This window comes from Panonychus citri, unplaced genomic scaffold, assembly GCF_014898815.1.
Source record: "Panonychus citri isolate SS breed McGregor unplaced genomic scaffold, ASM1489881v1 Contig00138, whole genome shotgun sequence".
NCBI classification, from domain to species: Eukaryota; Metazoa; Arthropoda; class Arachnida; order Trombidiformes; family Tetranychidae; genus Panonychus; species Panonychus citri.
In genome coordinates this window covers 4,332,244-4,353,607 of record NW_026515543.1, presented here as the reverse complement: position 1 = coordinate 4,353,607, position 21,364 = coordinate 4,332,244, and the positions used below count along the sequence as shown (strand labels likewise).

At 31.2% G+C, this 21,364-nt stretch overlaps 7 protein-coding genes across 9 annotated transcripts; 5 read left to right on the top strand and 2 right to left on the bottom strand.

Annotated features, from left to right (window-relative positions):
• Positions 1-131: 131 nt before the first annotated feature.
• LOC128393001 (glutaredoxin-1-like) lies at positions 132-2,451 on the top strand. The gene is made up of 4 exons (XM_053353099.1): positions 132-334; positions 393-788; positions 1,427-1,725; positions 1,881-2,451. The coding sequence occupies exons 3-4, from the start codon at positions 1,471-1,473 to the stop codon at positions 1,989-1,991; spliced, it is 366 nt and encodes a 121-aa protein (XP_053209074.1). The 5' UTR covers positions 132-334; positions 393-788; positions 1,427-1,470; the 3' UTR covers positions 1,992-2,451.
• Positions 2,452-2,598: 147 nt separating this feature from the next.
• Positions 2,599-4,926, top strand: LOC128392993 (divergent protein kinase domain 1C-like). Its single transcript, XM_053353089.1, has 2 exons — positions 2,599-2,878; positions 2,981-4,926. Exon 2 carries the CDS (start codon positions 3,158-3,160, stop codon positions 4,460-4,462), a length of 1,305 nt encoding a protein of 434 aa, XP_053209064.1. The 5' UTR covers positions 2,599-2,878; positions 2,981-3,157; the 3' UTR covers positions 4,463-4,926.
• A 222-nt stretch (positions 4,927-5,148) lies between these two features.
• On the top strand, positions 5,149-8,547 carry LOC128392989 (anoctamin-8-like). Its single transcript, XM_053353084.1, has 6 exons — positions 5,149-6,830; positions 6,893-7,031; positions 7,123-7,178; positions 7,275-7,349; positions 7,589-8,068; positions 8,140-8,547. Exons 1-6 carry the CDS (start codon positions 5,571-5,573, stop codon positions 8,293-8,295), a joined length of 2,166 nt encoding a protein of 721 aa, XP_053209059.1. The 5' UTR covers positions 5,149-5,570; the 3' UTR covers positions 8,296-8,547.
• Positions 8,513-10,653, bottom strand: LOC128392994 (protein prenyltransferase alpha subunit repeat-containing protein 1-B-like). Its single transcript, XM_053353090.1, is given in 7 exon segments — positions 8,513-9,319; positions 9,383-9,548; positions 9,612-9,716; positions 9,801-9,876; positions 10,135-10,295; positions 10,557-10,608; positions 10,611-10,653. Coding segments are annotated over 7 exon segments (987 nt in total). The 5' UTR covers positions 10,639-10,653; the 3' UTR covers positions 8,513-8,920.
• A 1,044-nt stretch (positions 10,654-11,697) lies between these two features.
• Positions 11,698-20,672, bottom strand: LOC128392996 (uncharacterized). 2 transcript variants are annotated; one of them, XM_053353092.1, is made up of 2 exons: positions 20,322-20,672; positions 11,698-12,747 (listed from the first exon to the last, which is right to left on the bottom strand). In XM_053353092.1, exons 1-2 carry the CDS (start codon positions 20,503-20,505, stop codon positions 11,999-12,001), a joined length of 933 nt encoding a protein of 310 aa, XP_053209067.1. In that variant the 5' UTR covers positions 20,506-20,672; the 3' UTR covers positions 11,698-11,998. The 2 variants fall into 2 exon arrangements, 1 of the variants encoding a protein (XP_053209067.1); XR_008326061.1 differs by lacking the exon at positions 20,322-20,672 and adding an exon at positions 12,952-13,473 and having other exon boundaries at positions 12,607-12,747.
• LOC128392990 (organic cation/carnitine transporter 2-like) lies at positions 13,529-16,545 on the top strand. Of its 2 annotated transcripts, XM_053353086.1 has the most exons (7): positions 13,529-13,818; positions 13,903-14,118; positions 14,510-14,679; positions 14,812-14,904; positions 14,983-15,241; positions 15,315-16,132; positions 16,195-16,545. In XM_053353086.1, exons 3-7 carry the CDS (start codon positions 14,572-14,574, stop codon positions 16,381-16,383), a joined length of 1,467 nt encoding a protein of 488 aa, XP_053209061.1. In that variant the 5' UTR covers positions 13,529-13,818; positions 13,903-14,118; positions 14,510-14,571; the 3' UTR covers positions 16,384-16,545. The 2 variants fall into 2 exon arrangements, with proteins under 2 accessions (XP_053209061.1, XP_053209060.1); XM_053353085.1 differs by lacking the exons at positions 13,529-13,818; positions 13,903-14,118 and having other exon boundaries at positions 14,148-14,679.
• Positions 17,089-19,258, top strand: LOC128392991 (organic cation/carnitine transporter 2-like). The gene is made up of 4 exons (XM_053353088.1): positions 17,089-17,406; positions 17,494-17,586; positions 17,640-18,716; positions 18,780-19,258. The coding sequence occupies exons 1-4, from the start codon at positions 17,173-17,175 to the stop codon at positions 18,960-18,962; spliced, it is 1,587 nt and encodes a 528-aa protein (XP_053209063.1). The 5' UTR covers positions 17,089-17,172; the 3' UTR covers positions 18,963-19,258.
• Positions 20,673-21,364: the final 692 nt, after the last annotated feature.

The window sequence follows — 21,364 nt, the reverse complement described above, 5'->3', positions numbered from 1 at the left end:
GCTTTCTCTTCCAAAGGCGCGAATAGAATAGAAAATGAAAAAATTATTTTTCTTTTCTCTTTGTCTCTCAACTTTAATTAGTTAATTGTTTTTTTATCTTCTTTGTCCTCAGATCTTTTTGAGATTGTTTCATGTAATTATTCAATGTGATGAATCTTTATCGTTATTGATAAGAGTCATTTTCAGTATTTTTAATGAAAGTTTAACTTGTTCTGAAGGTATCAAAATCTTAATTACCTAATCCAAAATGGTTCATCCTTTGTCTTTATTGTGTCGGTGATCTTGATTTTATTAACATTGAAGGTCTAGGTGGATGTGAGAAAATGCTGAACAGGTAAGTTAATTGTAATCACATTATTGTTGAAAATTAACTAATTTACTCTGATTTTCAGAAGTATATTTATGAAAAAATGTAACCATTTTCATTTGTGTCAGACCTGAGATTGACTATTCAATTGAGGCAGAAATTGGTAGTGGATTATCTGGTAGTCCGAGTCACTATTATAGTGTCCAGGTCACTTTCCAATGGCTATTGGAACTTATAAACAGTTTTTAAAGCTTCTCGAAAAGTACTATGGTTATACTCAGGACGAGATTCAATTTATGCTGACGAAGGATTTGACCAAATCATTAAGAGATTAGTTGAAATTGTCGCTGATCATCCAAAAAATTAACTTTATTTTCTTAAAGGTGGAAATGGATTTTTGAGCTTTTCGTTAATTGTGAATATGTAATCAAGCAAAGATAGTTATCGATGACTATGACATGAAAATATCTTTCAATTGAAGGTAGGTTAAATATTTTGCCTTTGAATTAGGAAAGTACAGAGAAAGAAAGAGAGAAATTGACATTAATTTGTTTCCAAAATGATGAAAAATAATTAAACAGTAACTAAATATTTACGATCACAATTAATAACATTAACAAGAGTTATAATTGTTATCACTTTTCAAATTATCTAAATTTTCACATGATCCTCTTATCCGTTAATAACAATTGATCTTTAAATGTTAATCTATTATGTTAAACATCATTTTCGAAATAATTTCTAATTAACCTTTTAATCCTTGATAACTATGATTAATAAGAATTCGATAACATTAATCAAATTGTCTTATTACAAGATTATTCTTATTAGAAGAAATTGAGAAAATGAATGACCGAACTTTTCATGAAGTTCTAATGAAAAGAAATCGAGTCTATTAAATTGTTCCAATCAATTGTAATCAATTAATTTAAAATCACAATTGAATTTTAAAGTAACCGGGTGAATGAATGAATGAATTATAATTCCAGTTACTAGGTAACAACACATTCAATTTGTTGATTCAATAATCCCTCTTTTGTTTATCAAATTGATTAATGTTTATCTCCACTAATTAATTGCTCACTAATTTTATCTGATTGTTCACTCATTTAATTACAGAGAAACTGTTGAAATTGTAATAAATACCTTCCTTTGATACGTAGATGGGATCATTTCTTGCTCGACCAGGAACACCAACAGTCATGGACGAAGGAATTAAAATTCTGGTTGATACAACCATCGCTAAATCAAAAGTTGTGGTGTTTTCCAAAACCTATTGTCCTTTTTGTAAACGGGCGAAAGCAGTTCTAACCAAGTACCCAATTAAACCCGATCAATTGGAGATCATCGAGATTGAAAAGCGACCTGATTGTTCAAGTATTCAAGCCTATCTAAAGGAAATTACTGGAGGATCAACGGTAAGCTTTCATTTTTGTCTAATGGAAAAAAATTAATCATCAACTTGAATCTCACATTTACTCAAACCCTGTGAGAATATTGAACTTTGATTGTTATGATTATTTGATTGTTAATCAGCTGGTGATTTTTGTTTTCTGCTTCCCAATTGTTTTAGGTTCCAAGAGTTTTCATCGATGGTAAATTTATTGGAGGTTGTGATGATACCGTTGCTTTGGATAATAAAGGTGAACTTGAACAATTATTGGTATCATGTGGAGCTTTGTAAACCAGATTTGATTGCAACAATTAACTACATGATTAATTCATTTTTCTTCTATGTTATTCTTGGTTTATCATTTTCTCCTTTCAATTCTAATGCTACAATTTAATGGATCATCAACCATCATCATGGCTGTGCCTCTGTTACAATATATCATCAATACCGATATTTCTGATGAACAACATTTTTTTTAATTAAACAAAAATCAACTACTTCAAATCATAATAAGCTAGAATAAGCAAATTATGATAACAATTATATTTATTACTTGTAATTGTTTGAAACAATTTGTTTCTTTCACTCTCCCTACACTTTTAGATCCTTTTACCATATTCTCAATATGAATTTCTTCCCGTTCCACCAAAATGGAGCAATAATGATTCAATTTCAATGAAATCGATTGTCGATAATTAAATTTACGACCAATAAAACAATAAAGATTAATAATTGAATAGAAACAAAAAAATTCCGATTCACTTTCTCCATCATTAGATAACAGTTTCTACTCAGATCGATCAGCTGTTCTTATATCAGATCTTGAGAAAAATGAGTAAAGTATATCACTTGAAGTTCCAATTAATTGTCTCCTTTTAATCAATTATTATAAATTTAATTCTCTATTAATTAGTAATTCTAATTGTCTATCTGGTTAAATCAGAGAATTTACTTTTAACTTGTAATTTAATTCAAAGTTTCATGTTTATTTTGTGCTTTTGAAGCTCCATTGAAAATAACGTTACCTTTTCAAGGAGAAATGGATTCAACCTTGATTGATATTAATGGATTTAATTTTTACAATTAACTATTGATTACAATGACTAATTGTATGTCCATCATCTATTTACTATTATTAATCTTTACCATTTTAATCAAACCTTGGGAAAGTTTCGTTGGTGAGTATTGATGATCAGTAAGATTGTCTCTTGACCGATTATGTTTTCATTTGATTTTCTGTGCTAATTATTTTCATCTTAACTACATTAATTAATTTTCAGGATTACCCAATGGTTCATTACGACAATTTATTAATCATCAATGGTTGGAAAATGTGGATAATTCTGAAGGATCAAATCTCTGGAAAATAATCTAAATTGAGTGATGAATCAGGAAGGAGGTAAAATTTTGTAACCATTTGATTAGAGGGATTAAACATCAACAACAATTAGGAAATTATGTTCAATTTAACTGTATTGCGATTAATTTTGCTTCGTTTGGGTCGATTGTCACGGAGGAAATGGCTTATATTTCTTGGTACATTTTTGATCATCATCTTAACTGGTTTCTTGATTCTCGATTCAATTCTTTTGGTGGTCAATCAATTTACTAATTTCTACCATTGGATAGATTGTCTTTCTGGTAAAATGCTTGCCCGTCAAGAGGTTTGTGTGGCCTGGGAAAAGGATAAAATCATTGGTAACCTTTGCTCCGATTGGTGTCAAGGGTCATCTTCGGTGATACAGTCATGTCCATCAACCAGGTCCTTCCATGGTGGTAAAGAGTGTATATTTTATGGAGAGTGGAAAAACTCTGAGATTATTGTGAAAGCTAAGAAATTGAAATCAACCAACATGATGGATGTTGATCTGAAATTAACTCGAGACGAGATAATCCAAGGATTAGCTTCAATTGTGTCCACTGCTTTCGATGGTTCGGAAAATATTGACTCATCATATTTGACCATTCCCTGGACAGGATCGCCCTCCAAATTGTCCTCTCTAACCAACAAAGAGCTTCACAATCTATGGATTCTCGCCCAAGACAATGAATTCATTTATTCAACTTTTTTCGGCTCTTTAACCCAATGGAATCCAATTAAACTATTACCTCAACTTAAGGCCACTTGTGGTCACTTTTATGCCGTTGAATATATCCCAAGGATCCTTCAATTGACCGACATTATGCCAGATAAACTTAATACTCGGCCATTTGTTGCCTCTTTCCATCGGCGGGTTCACATTGCGACCATGTTATTGACCTGGTTGAGGGATCTTGAGATGAGCGGGTACAATTTACACCTTTGTGATGTTAAATATGATCAATTTGGGATAACCGATAACGGGTCAATTGTCCTAATTGATTCGGACATGTTATATCCAAGGGAAATCGTTCGAGAATCAATTCAACACATTGATTCATGTATCAAGGATGAAGATTGTGATTTTATTGATTGCAAGGGTCGTTGTAAACCCTCACCAATTGGCTCGGGTGATATTTGTGAAATTAACGATGATTCTGATAACAATTTAAAACGATTCTGTCGAAATCTATTTTTCATCAATGAAATTACATCAACAACAACTTCTAGTCAAATTAAGGTTGGATTATTTTCTCATCTTCCCTCATCCCAAATGGAATCTGATGTTTACCAATTACAACAATTATGCTCTAAATTGTGGTTAAAACAATCAGATTTAATTGCCACAATTAACCAAATGATTGATTTAACAGCTGCAATACAATCAAGGTCTCATCTTTAATCGGAGTTTGGTAATTTAGTTGATTGTTTACAATCAGCAAAACCAAAATAAGTCAATGGAATGACAATTAATCAAATTGTAATTTTAACATTTTATTTCAGAGAGATGATTAATTTAGATTATCAGTCAATTCATTTTAATCGTCATCTCTTTTTTTTTAAATAATCTTCTAGTCTACCACTAAATTAAGTGAAAGGAATCAATTAGTCATTGAAATAGAATTGTAAACAATACAAAACAATTTAATTTACCACAAAGTGTAAACACATTCAATCAATTTACAAGGTTCAACTTAATCATCTTTACAAAATTAACTGTGATTGTGTTTTAGGAAACAATTAACACAACAATCAAGTTCAAAAAAGCAAAATTTCTAAATCAACATGAAATCAAATTGTAACAATTTAAAAAACTTTTATACAACAAATAAATTCTAGTTAATTGTAATAATCTGTGTCCTCGAATTACCAACTTAAACAATTGAATTATTTTCTTTTTCCAATTAATTGTAAATCTTAATCATCGTTTTATTTTCCACAAATTGTGATAATAATTAAATTCTCATTCCAAACTGGCAAACAATCAAGAAAATGATTCGGTTTAATTGTGATTCGACTGTTGCGCAGACAATCAAATTAATTCCTTTTCTATGTTCGAGCTTCGATTTTTTTTCTCTGTGAATTTTTGTTCTTTCGATTTCGATTTTTCCCCATAGAAATACATTAATATTCGGTTTGTTTACATTCGCTTCTCACCTTCTAAGACCTCGATTAAAGTGTATTACGAATTCATTTGATTTCTCCTTAATTGTTCACCTTTCTTTCATCTATGAGTGTATTTTTCTAATTTTAATTGTTACTGATTTTCTTGTTAATGTGAACATTGGTTTAAATTGTTGGAATACAATTGAAACTGATGATCAAATATTGGAACATGTTAACAGGTTCGAGAATGGAAAACAATCAATACTCTCAACGAATTGTGATTACATCGTTTCGCTTTTTCTATTACAATTAATTTTAATTCTACAATTTCTTCAACTTTAACTGTTGTTTATTCCTGAATTTGCTCATTACTATTATCGATTGAAATTATCTCTTGAACAATAATGTCTTCAGAAGAGGAATCGATGACTCTACTAGGAGATTCTATTTCCATCCATGATTCTGTTCCATTCTGTCCAAAAGAATCACAATTAACTGATAGAGAGCCACCAATCGAATTAAATAATACAACAAATGCCATAAATAGACAACGAATTAAGGAACAATTTAGAAAACAAAAAGAAGCTCTGGTTCGATTGATTGAGAAACAAAGACACCAATTGGAAGAGGGTGGAAAACACCTCATATGGAAGAGGAAAAGTGAACAAAGTTTAGACCATGATGTGGTCATTATATTCCCACCCAAAGGATACCCAATGATGGACTGTTTACAGAATTTAATCAATCGATTGGTACCACAATTAGTGCTCGAAAGCAAATCTCTCACCAATAATAACGAACAAGCCTTTTATGTATCAGCTGAACCAGAATGGCTTCAGGAGGCCGCGATTTTCTTGGGCTATCTTGATAATAATCCAGTTAATCGATACAAATCTCAACAATCAGCATCATCATCATGTTTATCTTCACCTTTGACCCCAACAACACCAGCCTCATGTTGCCCGATCCTTTCAGCCGCAACTCGACAAAATATAATCCGTTATTATCTGAACACGTTAAGATGGTTCAAGGAAAGTTCATCGTTCGATGATAATTTGGTTAATCAGATGAAATTGATTGACGGTGAAGCGATTATACCTAAATTGTTACAATTAGGTTACATTAAACAATTACTGCCATTACACAATGAGGAGGAATTATCTTCACTTCGTAAATCTTGGGTCTCCGATTTTACCTCATCTCAACCACTCGAAGAAATCTATTCCTATTTCGGTGTAAAGATCGCCCTGTATTTCGCCTTCCTTGGACATTACACCTATTCCCTTTTACTTCCTGGACTATTTGGTCTTCTAATTAGTGTTACCTGTTCTGACCAATGGTCAAGTGATCTTTGTTTAACCCTTTTTCCAATTATACTCACCGTTTGGTCCTCCCTTTATTTGGAATCCTGGAAAAAGTATGGAACAACTTTGACCGATCAATGGTCATCGACAACTTCAACCTCTCGATCTAATCAATCAGAATTGATTGATATTCGTCCACAATTCCATGGTGTGGTCACTCGAAAGGATTCCCAAGGAATCGCTGAGATTTTCTATCCTCATTGGAAAAGAAAATTATTTTTTTACCTAATCACAATCCCGGTAATGGGCTTGTCGTTGTTAATTGTTTTTCTCTCAATGTTTTATATGCTTCATTTTCAGGTAATCTAAATTTACCTGAAACTATCAACTAATTTACTAATCATTAATTGTCCTTCCATTAGACTTGGTGGGATAATATTGCCATTGGTGAACAATTTTATCCAAAGTGGACATCATATTTTCCCAAGGTATTGTTTGGACTGGTCATTCATATTCTAGATGTTGTTTATGAGAAATTAGCTCTCTGGTTGAACAATAAAGGTAAAATCAATTAGAATCAACAATTAAATATAATTATCGCTGCCACAATTAGAATGATTTTAATTGTTTGCTTTTTTTGTTTGGTCAACAGAAAACTATCAATACCAAGAAACTTATGAGAGCAATTTGATGATTAAACTTGTCCTGGTAATTGTGATTTCTTTTCATTATTAATTGTTGTGACTCGATTGACAATTTAATTAATTTCGTCTGTTAATTAACTTTCTCTTTTCATTCGAATAGTTTCAATTCGTTAATTCATTTCTGTCCTTATTTTACATTGCCTTTTATATTGGAGACATGGCTAAATTACGAGAGGTAAGAATTAATCAACAACAATTAACCACAATTAAATTCACTCATTTTCTTGAAATAAAATACTCATCGTCAACAATCAACAATTTAAATCAACGAATGATCTATGATTACATTAACGTTTTCCCGAGTTAATTATATACAATTTTTGGCTAATCTTTCTGAAATTTCAACTAATCAAAGCCAAATTAAATTTAATTGTTTCGTTTAATTGTTGATTTGTTTACTTATTATTTTCTCAGCAAATGATTGCACTTTTAATAACAAGACAAGTTATTGGAAACATCAAGGAATCGCTTTGGCCTTTTTTAACTCAGTCGTATAAATTGTCACCGACTTTGGCCTCGACGGAGGTCACTCAGGCCGAACTGGAATCGAGTTTATATTCGTACGAATCAACATTCGAAGATTATCTCGAACTGTTCATTCAATTTGGTTATGTCACACTCTTCTCAGTCACATTCCCTTTGGCAGCGTTTTGTGCGTTGATTAACAATCTAATTGAAATCAGGAGCGATGCATTTAAATTGTGTGTCACTTATCAACGACCTTTCAGTATTCAGGGAAATCGCAATTTACTGATTTGGCAGAAAGCGATCAACATAATGATCTATGTTTCCATCGTTGTTAATTGTTCCCTTCTCGTTAAATCAGGCCAACTTGAAAGGCTGCTCCCGATGCTTAATCAATCACAAATCATAATCACTGGAGTAATTATTGAGGTAAAGATAATTTAATTCTCGTCTCATTGATTGTAATTGGAAAATTTTCTTTTTCTTTTTTGTTTAATTAGCATCTTCTTATCATCATTAAATTGGCTATTGAAAAGTTTGATTGGAAGTCTACAATTAACTCTTGTATATTAAATTATAAACAGTTAATTGTTAAATCAACGGTAAATCAAGAGGAGCAAGAACAAGAATCAGAGACGAACAAGAAAATTGATTAAGTTAATTGTTACTTCAATTAATCTCCATCCATTTCCATCTGTAAATAATTAATCAACTCATTGAAAATAGTGATTCTGGTTAACTAATTAACTGTTTTATTTATTGTTTAATTGTTCCGATTGTTATTCTTGTATCACAATTTAATCAAAGATTTACTTCATCTTAAATCATGTTTTAATTTGGATTGGTGATGGTTAACAATTAAGGATAAATAGATTGAATTAAAGTTTGATTTTATTAATAATTGAAAATTAAGTAAATTTGTCGTTGATTGTAAGTGTATACAAAATTATAAGAAAATCTTATTTGATTGTGATTTCTACAGATTAAAATTTGATGACTCTATTATTGCAATAGAAACAATAATTGAGTGTGTATAGATGAACTAAATTATAAATAAATAATGTTCTTCTACAGCAATTAACTCAATGAGAAAATTAGGTTAGTGAGTGGTAACATGTTTGAGTTAATTTGGGTATTAAAAAGGTAAAAAGAGATAATTTGATCATTTTTCGATAATTGATTAAAATGAGAATTGAAAATGAACAAGAAAAACTTGATTGATTGTAAAAGATATAACAGAATAGCAGATATGTATATATGGGAATAATTAAAAGAAAAATGTTAAAATGGCCATGTGAGACGCGCTCGACCCCATCTAACATGCCGTTGAATTAAAATTTTGTCTCTTCCTAACCTAATATACTCGAATACAAAGCGAGTTTCCCGTGTGCGTAGCTCTGTTTCTTTGTCCGGATTGAAAGAAAGTATTTGTTTTATCACAAAACGACGATGAAGATAAAGAGTTTCTCTGTTACAATGAAGATTTAAAAGATCATCTACAAATTCCATATCATCGAGTAATAGTTTCTCATAATCGGCATTAGCTGCTCTTATGCTTTTCAGAGATTTGAAACATTGTCCCATTGCTACCAAAATAAATTGCCTGAAACAAAATCCACTGTAATCAGCTATATGACGCTGAATCCAGGGTTTGGTTTGATTGAATTCACTTTCAAAAGTCTGCAAAAAAACAAGTGAAATAAGAATCAGGAAAATGGATTCAATTTAATCTTGTTTACTTACTGTTAAATTGTTCGAAAAAGTAGTCACAATCCATCTTCGATGATCCCATGCATAGTAATTACTTGCATATCGTCTAGCAGCTTCATAGCATAGATCCAACTCTGCGTTGACAAAATTTTCATCAGGCTGACCATTGATGGATATATAAAAATTAATTAACCATTGCCTGGAGTAATTGAAAAGAAGAGAAAAAGTTAGAAGAGCAAAAAATTGGAAGACATATTATTACCTATGGGCGAAATTTTCTAGACATTTTTGGCGTTTTTTGGCAATAAGTGACGAGAGTTTCAATTCGTCCATAACATCTACATATCTGTCGAGGACAAGTTGCTTTCTGAATAGCAAAAAAAGATGAAAAATTACTTAATAAGAAACTTTTTCATGATAGTTTACTAAAGATGGAGAAAAAAACACCAACCTGCAATTCCAACAAGTTTTAATATCAGGATTGATCAACAAAATTGCACGAGTTAATTCTTTGATTGTCTGTTTATCTGTCAATTTGTAAACATAGAAACAAAAATCAGGGAAATGAGATAAACACCGAAGAAAAAAGTAAGAAAATAAGATTTGAGAGAGAAACAATTGGAAAAGTGACTGAGCAAATCTGAGTAATCATTTAGACAAAATTAAAGCTCAAGGGGAGAAAAATGGGTCAGAATGATGAAAGAATTAAAATTATTTCTTCACTCTTATGTTAACATAAACTTCTAATTGATGGTAAATTATGAGGATGAAGAGTAACAACTAACCTCCAGTTCTTACAGCGGCTCGGCATTTCATGAATTCGGTATAACTGTAAGCATATAAATATTGAGTAGCCCAACTTTCCAATCCAATCCTTTGATCTTCAAAACAAACAGGAGATTTATTGAGAACTTTTTCCTCCATCGGAACAATTTCAAACTCAAGCCTATAGAAAAACACACATTAAGGCGAACGAAGAGAGAAAAAGAACAACGAAAGAGCCACCAAAGAAGAGAAGATCGTAGACGAAAATGATCAACATTTAACACATTCCATTTAAAGAATAACAATTCCAATATAACACAGAAAAAAGAGAGAAAGGGAAAGAAAAGGGAAAGGATATAAAAAGACACAGGAAACAAATGATAATCACAGAGAAAGAGAGAGAAAAGAATAATTAAAAAAAGAAAACATTGTTTCTACTTACAAAGCTCTTTCTCGGTCAAAGATGGCATTTAAATCTCGAAGGATTCGTTTGAGAGATTGATGTCTTCCTCGGTCATTTCCATTGTGGATCAATAAAACAAAGGCAGCAATTGGCAACAGTAAAAATAATTAGGTAACTAATTAATTGATGAGAAAAACAATAAATAAGAAAGAAGAATAAATTAAATTGAAAAACCGGCGAAAAAATGAGAGAAAAGGGATCATTGATAAACTTACAATAAGAATTATTCTTTTTTCAAATGGAATGCAATTAAAAACCTTCCCCTTTTCTCGGTTTAATTGTTTACTTTTTATCCTTTAGTTGTTTCAATTAATTCCAATTAATTATTGATTCTTTTTAAATACTTTTTCTTTTAACTTGATACACACTTTGAATGTTCTAGAAAGCTTATGATGGACAATGACCACCTACAGTTACTATTAAGTGCGAAAAGAAATCATCAATTGTGGTTTTCTCATAATCATCTGTTTAAGTACAATTGCTCTGAAATTTGTCATCTCTTAATTGTTTGGTTTTTTTTTCGTTCATAATCAACTATTATCACCCAGTTAACCATTAACTAATTACCATTGGCTAATAAACAGCCAATCAATCCTGTTGATCATCTTGATTTCTCTAATCAACCTAAGTAGCTATGTTCTTATCGGTTGTTAATTAGCAATTGGTAACAAAAATTTTCATTTTTTTCTTTTTCTTCATTGTAATTTGAGCAGTTTAATCAAATGAATTGATTGACATTGACAATTGACATTTGCTTTCATCATAATTGTAGTAATTTTTTTTCTCTCCATCTCTTACTTGGTCATTTTTTGCTTTCATTTTCAGTTTTTTTTATTTCCAAATCCCCAAAGATCAATAGACTTTCAATTAGTGCTGATTAGGTGTTTTAATCACTATTTGGGTTGTGAGAATATTTTAATTGTGATTAGAAATCTATGGTTTCAATTCGTGTGGTTTTAATTCAATTGTAACTTGTTCTTCTCAAGGTTATCATCATCATCATGGTGATTCTATTGGAACAACACCCTTTCCGACCTTAGAATTGTTCAATTGAACAATTATCCAAATAAAGACAATAGAAAAATGATTAATTTTGAGCTAATTATGTTTGAAACAAAAAAACACTTTAATTTAATGAGAGGAAAAAATTCTTCATATTGAATTAACAATTTACAATTAAGGGGTTTTATTACATTCGCCCACAATAAATATCTATAATATTTTGAAATTAAATTATTACCAAGGGAAAGATTTTTACAATAATTTAGATATTTGGTTAATTGTTATTAGGTAAATTATTTAATTGTCTTGGATTGAAATGGAAAACATGATAAGCTTCACTTGGGTAATCATTTTGATCATAAATTATTTTGCAGTAACATCTTGATTTCTTGATTATCAAGTTAATTGTAAGATTATGGTCAAGATTCAACGATAACAAAACCATCTTCATCAGAATCGGGGTCATCTCGATTGTCCAAACTGTTGATTAGATTGTTGGTCATCTTGGAATCAAATTGAAAAGGTTCACTCCGTCCGAGAATTGATTTGTCGCAATTCAAATAAATTAAACAATATCGTTGACCAATTTCAACATGATTAAACCTTGAACCAGGAATTAATAAACTTCTTAAAAGTGATTGACTTGGATTGATAGATTGATATTTGCTAACAGGTAAACTAACAATTGGATTAGATGAATTCAATTCATTTAAATCATCAAAAACTTGAGGAAATCGATGGATTTCAATTTTATCTTCAGTAGAAGAGTTTAAATTATCATTAGAAGGGATTTTTGATGAACATAAACTAATAGAATCATCGTTGACCATTGATTCACCTTCATCTTCATCATTTTGAGTCTGACTACTTCGATAGTAAATATATTTGCACAATAGATCAGCTGAAAGAGGATAAATCGCTTGTGTGTCCAAGAAAATGACATGACTTGAACTATCACGCAAACTGTAAGCATACGAAAGGCTGGTTATATCAAAGGAAATGTTCAATTGTTCAAAACCGAGAGAATCAACATTTGCCTCTGATAATTTAACACATGATGAGGATGATTGACATCGTTCTCCAAGATCAAGACCAGTCTCATTTTCTGCTTTATCGTCCCTTTTTCCAAGGCCTTTTCCCAACTTATCTTCGAGTGTATAACAAATTCCTGAAAGAAGAATTAAAAAAAAAGAGACATCAATTAAAAGAAATTAAAAATAAACAACAAAATTAACATCAAAAAGATAGGATAAAATGATAAGAGTACAAATCACCAATGGGTAAAAACAAACAAGGCAAATAATTGGGTGTAGATGGAAATGATCAACAAATCATTCAGAATTGAAATTAAGGCTGATTAAAGAGTGATTACCAGAGGATCAGGAGACCATTAAAATTTAAATAAAGAAATTAAAACGCTGATAATTGTAAAAAAAAATCTAAAACTGGTTTATAAAAAAAAGTAACTTTAGTAACCGGGAATAGAAAATTCAATGACAAAACAATTAAATCTACAATAATCAATGAAGAAACAATTAAAGGGCCACAATTAAAAGAATGGACAAAATTAAATAAAAGAGAAATTAAAATAAAATAAATACGAAAATTTAATCGTCACAATAATTAGATGATAACTTTGGTTAATTAAAAAGAGAAAAAAAAATTAATTTTTCTTTTTTCTATCAGCTGATTGGCGCTTTTTTTCATTTTCTATTTTCTAATTTTCTTTGTGACCAATTAATGACTTTAAGTCTAATTGTTTCTAATTTATTTCTATTCTATTTACAATTAATTAGTTACAATTCTATTTCAACACATGTTTAAATGGTGAAAGGAAATTGTTTGAAGATGATTACGACCAATTAAGATGAATTAAATTAAATGATCTTCATTGGAAGAGATCAAGTAATCGTTTATTTTAGTCTATCAACACTTGATACTCACACCCAAAGTTAAATTGTTTGAAACATCAATGGATAACAACGGAAATGAATCAAGTTGAAGGTTGAAGAACGTTGATTATATCATTAAAAAAATACATTCAATTAATTGTGCTGAAAGTGAATAAGAATTAAGATTCTGTGAAAATCTACTTCAATACAAATCCAATGGATCCAGAGGAATGACTCTCATCAACAAGGAGACATTATATCAATGGTGTGAACAATCAAGAAAAGATTTCTCTCTCTCTCTTCCTCACTGAATTATCTTCAATTAACATTTCAAATTAATCTAAATTGTAAGTATATTAGTTTAACACTTAGAATCAATTTCAGATCTAAATTCTAAACCGTCTACTCTTGTTTTGTCTTTCTCCTCATAGGCAACGCTCATAAACATTTAATTTCTTGGTTTTTGGTTGATGAACTGACTTACATGTGATACATAGATTCTAATACAATTAACTGTTAATGGTGGTTAATAACTGTAGTGCTAATGATTTGAGACAATTAGATTCGGAGTACGAAAGCACAAGAGTATATAACAAGTCTAACCAACTGATATCAAAAGGAAACCATCAGAAGGAATCATTTTGAAGGTTAACTTGTTTCTTTTTTATATTTATTTATCTTCATGATGATAAGGATGATAATGATGAGGAATATGATGAATAAGTCAGGAAAAGCCTGAAACCAAAATATATTAATTCAATTGTGAGAGAGACACATAATCAACGATTCATTTTTTTTAACAATTGTAACAATAATTTCCTCCTATTTACCATCATCTTAATGTGATACAATTGAGTTTACCATAGTCGCCATAACATCAAACTTGCAACTCAATTTTAACTGTTCTGGATTATATTTTGAATCAACGATTTGTTAATTTCTATGACTAATTGTTATTATTATTTGATCGTAAGATGAGTAGACAACAGGAAACTAAATCTCTAAAACAATCAACTAATCCGAATCATGATGATTTAGGTGAAAACGTTCAACATGTTTCTGGAATCATCGGAGGTTGGGGACCGTTGCAACGGCGATTGATGTTTCTGTTGGTCATCGTATACTGGGCAGCTCCGTTCAACAATCAAAGTCTCCTTTACTATGTGATTAAAAGTGACCTTTGGTGTGTTAAGCCTTCAGGGGTAAAGGTGAGTAATTTCAACGATCAATAACAACTTCGAGTCTAAAACCCAAGTTTGGTTAAAAGTTTTTCTAACATTTTGTCTTGATTTAAACTTTGGATACTTTGAATGTTTACCATTCCAAATGATAACAATTAGGTAACAATTAAAGCAGATCATTGTAGTTTCAAAGAGCTTGGTCAATGTAGTGCTTGGGGTCACAATACAACCAGAGGAACAGTAACCAAAGAAGTGAGTCTTCGAAGTTTTTTAACTTGAGAAATTTGTGTAAATTTCTAATTGTTGTGATTAAATTTCAAATTGGATTAGTGGAATATCGTTTGTGAAAATTATTGGCAAAGATCGTTGGCTTTATCGGCTTATCAAATGGGTTATCTTGTTTCTGGACCTTTGGTTGGGTCACTTTCGGATAAATTTGGTAGGAAAAACGCAATGATTGGTTGTCTTATGTGCGAAATCATTTGTAGTATTTTATTGTACCTTTCGTCGTCCATTGAAATGTTCACAATTGTCCGAATAATTCATGGAATTGGAGGATATGGACGATATCTCTCATCATTAGTTCTTCGTAAGTAGAAAGATCATTTGAAATTGATTATCAAAGTGCAATTAAAATTCACATTTGTATCTCAATACACTAGTTGTCGAAAGTGTTGGACCTAAAGTAAGAGGTAAAGTGGTGGTCAGTTTTGATTGGATTTGGTTTGGTGGTGAATATGTCATGATACTGGTCACTTATTTTGTCTCCAACTTCAGACACATTTACTTAGGATCAGCGATCTTTCAAATCTTTTGCTTAACGATTGTTATGCCCAAAGTAACGGAATCAATTCGATGGCAATTGGTCAATGGTCAAGAGAATAAAGCTGAGAAAGTATTGAGAAAATACTCCGTTGGTCAAGGTAAAATGGACGAAGATACATTCCAATTGAAGTTTGCTTCACTTCGAGATAATGTCTTGTCCAGTTTAAAATCGACTCAGAAAAAAGAAACAATTTTCAATCTTTATCGAAATCCAACTTTACTCAAATATTGTTGTGGCCTTTACGTTATTTGGTTCACTATGTTTTTCACGCTGTTTGGATTGACCTACACAACTCTTGACCTTTCGGGTAACATATTTATTAACAATGCAATATTTGCTATCGCTGGAATCGTTGCTCTTGGATTTATGACCTGGAAGGTTGAATATTTCAAACGAAAGACTTTGATCTTCATTCTTTGTTTGTGTACATCACTGACACTTTTAGCATCGATCCCGTTGTTATATACTCCACAATATATTGTCCCTCGAACTATTTTGTTGACCGCTGGAAAATTTTTCTCCTCTTCGATGATGATACTGCTCTACGTTTATTCACCTGAAGTTTTTCCCACTTCGATTCGACACCTTGGAGTTGGTACTTGTTCAACTGCCGCTCGAATTGCAACAATCTCCGCTCCGTATGTTGCACAATTTGTAAGTATCATTATATTGAATTCGTATATTGTTTAACTAATTATCATTTCTACAATTGATAGACTGCTAGAGTTGACCTTAGGATAACAGTCGGTTTATTTGCGACATTGGGTATGATTGGAGCTGTAACTTCATTCATCTTACCAGAAACAAAGGACAAGGAAATCAGTGACACAGTTGATGAGATGATTAAACAAAGTACTAAGCCCGATGAAGAGGAAATGATCAACCGACAAGATAATCGTCCATAATTATCATCTAAATTGTTCAAACAATTAATAAGTCTGAATACAACAGAAAACACTAATAACTATTTACCAAAACTTTTTTCTTTCATTCGAATCACATGTAAATTAATCAACAAAGTGATTAACGATTTGTAATGATTAAAAGATGATCAATATTGACATATGCCAGTTAGATAATCAAGATAATTGTTATCAGATATTATCACAATTTAGTCTATTACAAAATGAAAAACATTTTACTCTTTGCTAAGGAAGAGAGGGAATAGTAATTAATTTAAAGAGGAAAATTTATCTCCATAGAAACTAAATAAGCTACGAAATTTTCATTTAATTGGTCTAATCTTATAATAAGATTTTCCATCTTAAAAAACCAATCGCGCAATCAAATTGCTAGAAAATCTGATCAATCGAACAGTAAATCGTTCAAAAGACTTGAACTGTACATTTGAAACTTTTGTCGGATTAAAATTTCACTATTGAAACGGAAACGATGAGAGGACAAGGTTATCGTTACTTATGATGATAATAAGGATGAGAAAATGACGATTTGATGATTTAGAATCACAATAACCAATTGTGATGGGGAAAAACTAAGTCAACAATTTAATTTTTCAATTGTAACAATCAAAAAATCATAACACCAAATGTAATAAGATTATATTTAATCTCAGTTTCAACACCAAGGAATTAGAATCAACGTTGAAAAGTTGATCGTTAATTTTATCGGATTATATTTTGAATCAACGATTTGTTAATTTCTATGACTAATTGTTATTATTATTTGATCGTAAGATGAGTAGACAACAGGAAACTAAATCTCTAAAACAATCAACTAATCCGAATCATGATGATTTAGGTGAAAACGTTCAACATGTTTCTGGAATCATCGGAGGTTGGGGACCGTTGCAACGGCGATTGATGTTTCTGTTGGTCATCGTATACTGGGCAGCTCCGTTCAACAATCAAAGTCTCCTTTACTATGTGATTAAAAGTGACCTTTGGTGTGTTAAGCCTTCAGGGGTAAAGGTGAGTAATTTCAACGATCAATAACAACTTCGAGTCTAAAAAGTCTTAACTTTACGAGGTCAAGATTATTTTTTTGATTTGGTGTAGGTCGCAATCAGGTCGGACCGATGTACCTTTGCGAATCTGAATAAGTGCGCATCTTGGGGTCACAATACAACGAGGGGAACAGTAACAAAAGAGGTAGGGAATTGATTACCGAATAGTGAACTTATTAATTGTTTACATTGAATTAGTGGAATATGGTTTGTGAAAATTATTGGCAAAGATCGTTGGCCTTATCGGCCTACCAAATAGGATATTTGATCTCTGGACCTTTGGTAGGGTCACTTTCGGATAAGTTTGGTCGGAAAAAAGCAATAATCGGATGTATATTGACTGAGATAATCTGTGGTATTTTATTATTCCTTTCGTCGTCCATTCAAATGTTCACAATTGTACGAATCATACATGGAATCGGAGGTTTTGGCCGATATTTAGCTTCTCTATTACTTCTTGTCGAAAGTGTTGGACCTAAAGTAAGAGGTAAAGTGGTGGTCAGTTTTGATTGGATTTGGTTTGGTGGTGAATATGTCATGATACTGGTCACTTATTTTGTCTCCAACTTCAGACACATTTACTTAGGATCAGCGATCTTTCAAATCTTTTGCTTGACGATTGTTATGCCCAAAGTAACGGAATCAATTCGATGGCAATTGGTCAATGGTCAAGAGAATAAAGCTGAGAAAGTATTGAGAAAATACTCCGTTGGTCAAGGTAAAATGGACGAAGATACATTCCAATTGAAGTTTGCTTCACTTCGAGATAATGTCTTGTCCAGTTTAAAATCGACTCAGAAAAAAGAAACGATTTTCAATCTTTATCGAAATCCAACTTTACTCAAATATTGTTGTGGCCTTTACGTTATTTGGTTCACTATGATTTTTAATTTCTATGGGTTGACCTACACAACCCTTGACCTTTCGGGTAACATATTCATTAACAATGCATTCTTTACGATCGCCGGAATAGTCGCTTTGGTTTTCTTGACCTGGAAGGTTGAAAAGATCAAGAGGAAGAAGTTGATCTTCGTTCTTTGTATGTGTGTTTCTATGACACTTTTTTACACGATTCCGCTGGTGAATTCATCCCAATATTTGGCACTTCGAACTATATTATTGACGGTTGGCAAGTTTTTCGCCGCTAGTACCATGTTAACACTTTATGTATATTCACCTGAAGTTTTTCCCACTTCTATTCGACACCTTGGAGTTGGTACTTGTTCAACTGCCGCTCGAATTGCAACAATCTCCGCTCCGTATGTTGCACAATTTGTAAGTACCATTATATTGAATTCGTAGTATTGTTTAACTAATTATCGATTCTACAATTGATAGACTGCTAGAGTTGACCTCAGGATAACCCTCGCTCTGTTTGCGACATTTGGATTGATCGGAGCAGCGACTTCATTCATCTTACCAGAAACAAAGGATAAGGAAATCACTGATACAGTTGATGAACTAATCAAACAAAATACTAAATCAAATGACCAGGAAATGACCAATCAATCAATTGAATAGCTCAGCTGATTGAAACAGAATTTGTATCGATCATATTATTATATAATCAAGTGATTAGAGTATCAGAATGATGATCAATGTTACAGATAAATGATCTTGGAAATTGATACAATCGACTATCAATAATTGTAGTAATCAGGTGATTAAATTGCTTAGAAATTAGCTAATTATCTCACAATCAAATTGCTTTTCTTGAATCCCAATAATCAGATTGAATTTTGTTATTTTTGATAAACATTACAAACGATTGATTTTACTGCAACAATTAACATGAAAACTTTCAATCCCTTAATAAACTTGAATTTAACCAGGTTATAATTGAATTAGAATTCAGCAATTTAAAACATGTTAATGAATTTAGTTCTTGGGGTCACAATTAAAGGGTAACAGTAATCAAAGAGGTAAAAATTGGTACTCTCAAACTTGATTCAAGTTTTGATTATTAACTTGCCCACTAATCAAATTTAGGTCACAATTAGTGATGAACTTGATTACAATCAGTCTGATACTGAAATTAACAGTCAAGTTATTTATGATTAGATTTTCATTCATAACATTGAAATCATTTCAAATGATTAACTATTAATAGCTGGCTGATCATTCAATGGATTAGTTAATTATGTAACAGTCAAGAAGCTTCATAATCAATTGATAAGAAAAATTTTGACAATTAATCACAATCAAATCTGTAGATAACTAATATTATCACTTTGGATACTACAATTGGAATAGTTAATTGTACAAGAAGATCTCGAGTTGATTACAATTACTTTGTATCATTTAAAAGCTCAATGGATTAGTGATAATTGTCAATTTGCTTAATCATTATGAATAATTGATTAGTTGAAAAGTTCCCCATTCATTATCTACATAAATTGAATAGGTTTTTTCTTTCAACAATCAAGATAGTTAATTATCCGCGAAGTTGAAGAGATTACAATTACTTGATTGTCAATGATTAACTTTGTAAAAATAAATTAATAAACATCGTGATCATTGAAAAGATAAAATAAATTGTCATTGTAATTGAACAATTGAAAAATTGATCAACAAAAAAGCACCAATGTTGACAATGAATATCGGTTGACTTTCCATTGGATTAGTAACAATTAACGGCTGATTGTTGATGAAGTATCGATGTGAAAGACAATTGAAGTTAATTAAGGGCAAAATTAATTCAAAATAATAGGAAACAATTGATTGTAATCAAGTTTTCATGTAAACAAATCAAAAATTAGGTCATCTAGAAACTAGGTAACAGTTACCATTGGGAAAATAATGACAGTGGTTGATTGTGAATCGGATTTGATTGAATTGTTGGAATTAAATGAATTTTGAAACATTTAATTGTTGACTTACCTTGAGCTAAATGATGAAAAATTGTCTCCTGATGTTGATTATCTTCATCATGGAAAATGGAACCAAAATAATCAATGACAATTGAAAGTAAACATTTACAAAAATCTTTCTCATCCTTAATCTCAAATCCTTTGTATGACATTTTGGTTAACATATCACGAGCACATTTCAAAGCGACCAACATGATTAATTAACTGGTTAATTAGTGATTAAATGGTGATGATTAACAGAGAGATGGAGAGATGATTAAGTGATGGTGATGATGATCAACTGACGATAATTCAAGTAACATACAAAAAGATTGAGAGAAAAAGGTAAACACTAAAGGAGGTGAGTTGGTTTTCTCTCTTTTCATCTTCATCATCATCATCCCTCTCTCTTTTTCTCTTTCTTTTCTTCTTTCTTTCTCAACCAGTTTATATTCTATTCTCCCTTTTCTGTCTTCCGGGAACCTAAAAGATACAAAAATAACCAGAAAAAGAGAGAGAGAAAAGCTAAAGAGATGAATGAAATAAGAATAGAAAAAGTTTCTGAAGATTCTGAGTCAAGTTCACTGACAGAAGGAAACAGTTGAAGGTAAAGGTGATTACAGGTAACAATTTGGATTCTATTGTTGGAGAAAATTGTTTAATCAGTGTGAGGTTTAATTAAGGTGTTAAGATGAATTTAAATTGAGGAAGAGAATCAAGAGGCTCATAGAATTGGATTTATAATCCAACAATCAACGGTCGATAACGGTTTATGATTAAGATGAACAATCAAATTTTCCTATTAATGGTTAACTGTTGTTCCTGGTTGAATGATTTTCCGTTTGTTAACCATCAATATTAATCGAGAATCAATTTGATTATTTTGATTTTAAGAGTTTTTATCATTATTATGATATTGAGTTTTTCTCTTCATTAATTGTTATATTTGAGAGAGAAATTATGTATTAGAATTAGTCGTAAGTCTTAATTGTTGGTAAAACAAGAATCAAAATTATTTCAACAGAGAAAATATAAATTCAAGGTAATTATGATTAAGGAAACAGAAACGGTTGC